The sequence below is a fragment of the Galendromus occidentalis genome, unplaced genomic scaffold (genome assembly GCF_000255335.2).
Source record: "Galendromus occidentalis unplaced genomic scaffold, Mocc_1.1 scf7180000077135, whole genome shotgun sequence".
Lineage (NCBI taxonomy): Eukaryota > Metazoa > Arthropoda > Arachnida > Mesostigmata > Phytoseiidae > Galendromus > Galendromus occidentalis.
The window spans coordinates 42,613-49,806 of NW_003805123.1; the positions used below are offsets into that span (position 1 = coordinate 42,613).

A 7,194-nucleotide genomic window follows, 5' to 3' on the forward strand; every position below is an offset into this window, starting at 1 on the left:
GCCGCGATACGTCTGAAGCACCGCTCCAGAGAACTCATAACTTATAAGTCTAGAATAAGAGCAAAAACCAGATTTGAAAATGGATGGCGATTGACAGCGCACCAATCGGGAATCGTTTATGGTTTATTCACCACGTCGGAATTCTCGCATCCTCACGATTCTTTCTACAGGCGATTCCCGCAATGGCAGGGAAGAATAGCGGGATCTGTCCCGTCCTTTCCTGTTCGCTGTTTCTCCTCCTTGCCGTCATCATGATTAAGTTGTCATCCGCTTCGATTGGGTGTTCTCGGAAAATTCACTAGCAAAATTCTTGAACTAACACAGCAGGAGTCGTCGTTGACAGTTAGTCGAAGCGTAGAACGTGCACTTTTCTGTCAGGAAAAGTCCGACTGCGCTTCTCGAGGGAAGAGGAGGCGGCCAGAATTCGAGGAAATCATGTGAGGCGTTTCGGTGGCCGACGAAGGGAGAGGGGTTTGATTAGGGAGGACGAAGTGGATGAAGCCCGAGAGTTGAACGAGAACGGCATTTCAAGGCCTCTGGATTTTAGAGCACAACTTGCAGCGCACTCCCACAACAATTAACATTTCAACTTGGCGAGCCCACTCTCGAGCCCAGAGTTCTCGAAGCTAAAATCAGCGGTATTCGCACCTAACTACACGACGCCGACGGCCGGGCGTTCCTCCTTCCCATCAACTAGCACAGGGAACAACAACGACAAACGACAGAAACTATGCGTCCACAATATGTACAGATCATCGAGCTTGGCCGGCTTCTCTCCGTTATCGTCTCGTTCTCTTCGTCAGTGCTTTGATGCTCATCAGACCGGCTCCGCGTAGTTTGCAGGATAGAGACCTACGCGGCCGTTCTTGCGTCCTTTGCACCAGCCCTGCTCATCCTCGTCCTCGAGCTTCTCGAAGGTCTCGCCTTGTTTCAACGACAGCTCGTCCTCCTCAGTTTTGTCATAATCGTAGAGTGCGCGAACCCGGACTCCCGGCCGGCCGTCGTCCGTGAGAACTGCAACAAGATTCAATTTAGTGTCGGCAGAGCCCGAGACGGAGAGATCGCGGGATCATAGCAGGAGAGATGAATAATAATTCCTGTCGAAGCGTATCCACTGAGCCAGTCGTTGGAGGAGCCAGAGCTTCGGCTCGAGCTAAAGTGGCAGATCGGAGAATCATGCTCACCTTCGGAATCTTCTTCTTCCCATTCTTCACTCTCGCCGAACGGGTTGCCACCGTTTGTCGGAGAGGTCTGATTCGACGAGCGTGACTCCTTCGCGGGGCTCGAGGTTCCGTTAGAGCCATTAATCGGTGGCTTCTGCGTGACTGCTAGGTTCGCGGAATTCATTTTAGCCTCGACATTGTTGTTCTTCATGGGAGCCGCCGGGACTTTCTTCTTCGCGGTGGGATTTTCTATGTAATCCTGGTGATTCGAAAATCGTCGTTAGTTCCCGCTTCATCGAATGATCAAATCACCTGAACAGGGATCCTCCGAATACATCACTGTTTCGGGTGAGATCATGAATAGGTGCGTGATAGCTTCGCAGTGATTTTATTTTCCAAAATCTAGGCTAAGCCAGCAAGGTCAAAACAGGCGTCCCGTGCTCCGGGGGATTATTGCTAAGTGCGAAACGAACCACCGCTGGCGGTTCGACGGTTCTAAAGGATTGCTGTGCGGATCAATACTCTGACGACATTCACTACTGCGTCGGTCGTCAGAGTATCCGACCTCGAGTGTTAATGCCGCAAGGCTCGTGTGAGGTCAAAGGGTCTACCAAGGCAGAGCTCATCCAGTCAGTGGGAAGGAAGTTTTCGAATTGGATGCTTGCGGTCGGTTAGTCAGGCTAAGGAGAACCTCTGTGCATACTCCGAGCCAGCATAAAAGAACAACTAAACATTAACGACAGAGGACGGATCAGGGGCTTGTTCTGAACGATTCGTACAGGTACGTCGTCGTTGATTCGCTGTTGATTGACCAACATGATTCCTCCGTCTACGGAAAATCCTTTCTTTGCTCCCTTGTCTCGGATGATATCCCGGAACTCCTCTGCGTACTCCTGTTGGCCGTCATACGGAAGCCGAGGCGGATGATGGCGACACGAACGAGCGATACCGGGATGAGGGCAACGACAGCGGCGGCGATGAAGAGAACGGATAGGAAGGGATAAAATGTTTTAAAACGAGGCAGAAAACGGAACGACACGACTCGAGGACAAAATTTGGAAGAACGAAGGAAATGTAGAAAGGAGTCCTCTCGAGCACCTCCGTAAACAACACGATTCGCCACGGAAAGTAACGAGGGGCTCCCCGATTCCGTCTTGTTGAAGGAGGACTCTGCGCTCCACATACCGAGAAAACATATCGGGAATATTCGACGTTCCTCCCGTAATTTTTCTTGTGTTTTCCCGACTCCTCATCTATCATGCATGGCATATCAACTAGCAAGATGCGAAATCGAGGAAAGCCGGGAGTTGCTCGTCATACATACGCCGATTTCCTCTCTGGATGGAGGAACCGGAAAGCGGATATATCACATGCCATTTTCCGAGCCACGTCAGCGATGGTAGCCGAACTTTCATCGAGTGAGTCGACCAAAGTCCTTGTTCCGATCACGCATATCATACGATGCTCAAACAGGCATCTCATTACACAATCGATCGAAGGACCGACAAACAAACGAGAGGCAAAACGACAGATCGGCGAAGAGAGTGAGAGGTGTTGGATAGGACACAAGTGCTGACTCACCTCGAATTGTGGCCACATGGTCGGCATACCGTCCCCGTGGTTATTTTCCCAATACTTGAGGTCTTTGTTGTGATCCGCGTTGGTGACGGTGTGGCGGAACTCATCGTAGATCTGTGGCAACTCCGAGTCTTCGGTGAGGTTGAGACACGCGTGGACTCCCAGCAACATCTCTCGGAAGAAAGTCAATCGCCTCGCTTCAAGTTCCTGGCAACGCTGTAATTGAGAGCGGATTCGAATCTCAACGACGGATACTATCGGATCTCTCAGAAGGAACTCGAATCTCTGATCGCGGGATTTACGGCGACCTGACACCGCACGGTTTCTCGACGATTCCTGCATTGGGATACTAGAAGAACTTGACTGTCGCTTTGTGGAGATTCTGAAGCTTCCCCATGAATACGAGTCGATACTAACTATGCGAAGCATTCAGCGACGCGAGGGTTTTTCTCGATTTCAGTCGGCAATCCGACGGCCGATTGGAACGAATCAGCCACGCAACGGAGAACTTTTTTTATCTCAATTGATTTAATGCTTTTGCGGTTTGTCCCGCGATTCCGGTCCACAGAGGGTCATCACAGGCGGACGAACCGACGAGCGAAGGGTCAACGCTTCATCAAGAATCGGATTGACTGGAGTTATTCCCCCTGCTTATATTTTCTTTCGGGATCGGAGCTACTTCACTACCGAATCGTGTCGAACATTTTGTTGTTTCCAGTCCCGACCGAAGATATGTATTTTTGGTCGCTCTATCGGCCGAATATATACCCAAATCTCTGACAGATAGTGCGAAGATTCCGGAGCCTAGGGAGGCTTGTCGAAGCTGAAGAATACTTAAACTGGGCTGGATCTCTCATCACGGCACCGAGCTCAGAGCAATTTGGATTTTCGGCGGAGGTCGGCACGGACCGAAGCTGTATCGACGGCCTGCGATTCATACAGTCCGGTGAACGGCAGCAGATCAAGATGATTCTCCCTTATCCGAATCCTGGTGCGGAGGAGAGAGGCTTGAAGGCCTGCGATCGCTGAGAGCTCCCCTGCCGATTCTTTAACTGGCGATCTCAATTTTCTTCGTCACTATTTTCCGCGTCCTTGCGGGTACATCTCCTCATCATGATATCTCATGAGCTTTCTCATAGTGTGCCAGTGGCTCGTATGACAGTCACGGGTAGATAAACGAACCTAACTACCAGTCGACACGGTGACGGTATTTCGAGCCCAGAGCATTCACCCAGAAACTGTAGAAAGTACTCACCTGGAATACAGCAGACATAGACTCCTGATACCGATCGTTATTTTCGCTGATCTCTTTGAGGGCTTGATCGTATTTTTCTCGGCATCTTGAAACATCCTCCCGACATTTATCCACACGATCCGTGAGCTTCTTCAATTGGTCCGGGCTCAATGAGCTGTCAGCACCCGCGTTACGCTGAAGATTCTGCGCCGAGCGCTCCTGCTTGCAGGCCGCGTGATAATCCGCTTTGGCACGTTCAACTTTCTCAAGCATCTTCGCCCACGGTTTCTGGGCCTGGAAACGGATGAGAGATGACTTTAGTTCGGAGTAGACAAGGAGACATTGTGTCGTCGATATTGTCCAAAATATTAGAAAGGTGGTCGGACTCCCGTAAACTCCGGAGAAGCCTACGACTGCTCTATGAATCTCACGATTGGGTTACGTGACGACGATTCCAGAAACCTCCCGGCCTCCAGAAGGGAAAGCTCACCGAGACTCTGGGGTACAGATATGAATCAAGACTGGGAAGAAGGTTTGCGCTGAATGAAAATTGTTCCCAGAAGATAGCTCAGTCCGTCAGAGTCCGACCTGAATTTCTGGTGTTTGGGAGAACTTTTGTCGCATTCGGAAGAATTCCCCAACAAAATACGCCATAAAAGTTTGTCGGCTCGAGCTTCCCGAAGCCCGGAGCGAAGGCGAGCTTCACACGAAGTTCCGATTTGAGGGATCGGGCGTCCTATGCTGAGGGAGCGGATGAATCCCATTCTCCGCGCTATCCATTCCGAAACTATGGATAACGCGACGCCGAGGCGCCCTACGTGGAATTCGGTCCGGAGCGGCCGACATGGGACCGCGACGACGCCTTGAGCGGCAAGGAAAGGCTTACGCGAATTTTCGGGAACTCATTGCTCAAGTCCATCTCGAAGCGATCTCATCTCGGACCGAAAAGTGCTTTTCATGGTGACTCATGCTCGTGACCAATCGCGACTCTCATAAATTGTGTCGACAGACGATGGGATTCCTCCCAATTCGGACTCATCGGTATCCGGTCGCTCCGTCGAGAACGCAATGTGAGGCAGAAGATCGGAAACGTCGGTTGGTTATAGACAGGGAGGAATGATCGGCTCGCTCAGAAACTGGACCTGTCGGTTCCGATTTCCGATTAAGCAATCTACGGAACCCTATTTTGAATTTCCTGCGATGAACCGCGCGATTCGCTGCCGGTGAGAAGGCGATGTTCAGTGCAGGCAATTTCTTCATCGTATGGGAATCTTATTTGTCGCCACCGTGCTGTTTGACGGAATCCCACGGACCTTCGTCCGTACTATTGAGGGATTCTCGATCACGCCGACCGCGTGGTTCCATTAATTCCCGAAAGCTACCCAAGTCTTAAGGACTCGCCACATGAATAAAGATTGACGATTTCAAAATTCAATGCGCATTGTTTTGAGCGGGCTCGGTGATCTTATAGGTACAGCCATGAGTTCTGCGCGTTTCCTCCATAGAGCGCGCTTTTCATCGTCTTTCGATCACACTCGTTAGAAAATTGAAAATTTATAGTCGGGAAGGACGAGTCATTAATTCTTCACGCGCGCCGTCACCAACAATGACGCATTGTTTAAGGCGACTGTTCCCCGAACAACGGAGGAAGAGGACTTTTGGGAGCTGGGGATATGCACCATCACTCGCATGCGCCCATGAATGAGCTTCTGTAAAATATGCGCGCGATACGGAGAAGTCCACGTACTTATCACGGAAGACGGTTCGCGCCCTGCGCCCTGCGGTCTGTCGGCGCAGACAATAGCGTCCCAGATTTGAGATTATTCTTAGTTCCCTTCTCCGGCGTTAACTTGGTCCCCCAGAGCTTCCATGAACGTCGATCGCAGTCTGACCGTCCACGTAGAGAGCCAGAACCGGGACCCATGCGTATGATTGTGGCTACAAACGGCGAGAATTAACTTGATCGCGACCAGGCGTTTGGCATCAATTCCAATGACAGCGTCCATGTTTAAAATTCAGGCTCGGCTCAGATCGCAAGATCGCGCCACGTTTTAATTCAATGGAGTCATTCTGTACCGTCAAAAATCCGACTGGTTGAGCGAATGGAATTTCGAGATCCCGACAACTTCGTGGTCGATCCGGGATGATCTATTCGGAGTTTCACACGAGCGGACACTCTCCCTCGTGTGAATTAGCGTGATTCACAAGGAGAGAGACTCGCAGAGTGAACCGACAACGAGAGAGCAGCTTCAGATTCTGAAGCGTCTACAAGCGGGAACACTTCTGGAGCGAAGAAGTTCCCCTCGACATTTCAAGGAGAGAGGGAGAGTACTCAATTCTTGAAGATTCGCTAAACTCTGACCTCCTCGTACTGGAAAGCTCAGCTGAACCTCGCGAATCGAAGCAGTGTCCTCTGTCATTCGGAGATCCCCAAACGTCCCTGGAGCTAATTGAACCATCATCGAATTCGAGGGAACGGAGCCTTCCAATCAACTTCCAGCCGTACAACTCCCCTTCATCGTTCATCAGGATCAGAAGCCTCCCACCTCCCACCCGATTCCACCATTCGCATCTTCCTGAGAGGACGACAGAATTCGGGCAGGACCTCCAGGAAACAGACTGGGGCGGAGACAGACGCGCCCTCGAGGTGAAACATGAACAATGTCCAGGTCCTCCGTGATTGAAGTCTCTTGTGACGAGGAAGTACATTGGAATCCTTGCTTCGGTTGGCTGATGGGAATCGGTCTCATCACGCTTGCCGTAGTCGTATGACAGTTCGTTGAGTGAATGAATACATGGGTATTTTGAAGGGGATTTTAGGTCAACAGAGAACGCGGAAACGATATTCAAGTAGAAAACAGAGGAAAAACGAAATGAGATTCCTCCGAATCGGCCCGCGACGTAGACCGGAGAATAATCGATATGTCGGTCAGGCTGCTCCGTTATCTACGGTGGCGATCACCGATATCAAGCTCGCCAATTGTGTCATGCTCGCTTCGGGAAACCATAGAAATTCACGGCAAATTCGTCGGAAACAAGGCTGAATAAAATCAGTCCCCTTCCGATTGCCATCGAAAACAATAGCATTCTCGTGTGACGCTGCCACAAGTGAAATTTCGTAATCTCGGTAATCGCTGGATTCACGGTCCGAGACCCGACCTCCGAGCGAGACGCCATCGTACCAGAGCGCTCGATCCCTGATGAAGCATCTGCGAACAT

At 50.8% G+C, this 7,194-nt stretch overlaps 1 protein-coding gene across 1 annotated transcript; it reads right to left on the reverse strand.

Moving 5' to 3' along the window:
* Positions 1 to 79: 79 nt before the first annotated feature.
* On the reverse strand, positions 80 to 4,894 carry Synd (protein kinase C and casein kinase substrate in neurons protein Synd). Its single transcript, XM_003741266.2, has 6 exons — positions 4,862 to 4,894; positions 3,997 to 4,269; positions 2,745 to 2,957; positions 1,943 to 2,056; positions 1,185 to 1,422; positions 80 to 1,014 (listed from the first exon to the last, which is right to left on the reverse strand). Exons 1-6 carry the CDS (start codon positions 4,892 to 4,894, stop codon positions 818 to 820), a joined length of 1,068 nt encoding a protein of 355 aa, XP_003741314.1. The 3' UTR covers positions 80 to 817.
* Between the last annotated feature and the right edge of the window lie 2,300 nt (positions 4,895 to 7,194).

Coding starts and splice junctions, on each gene's coding strand:
- Synd (XM_003741266.2), bottom strand. CDS start 4,894: ATGGACTTGAGCAATGAGTTCCCGAAAATTCGC. Junction 4,270..4,861: donor ATGAGTTCCCGAAAATTCGC/GTAAGCCTTTCC, acceptor ATCCGTTTCCAG/GCCCAGAAACCGTGGGCGAA. Junction 2,057..2,744: donor CCATGTGGCCACAATTCGAG/GTGAGTCAGCAC, acceptor GACGGCCAACAG/GAGTACGCAGAGGAGTTCCG.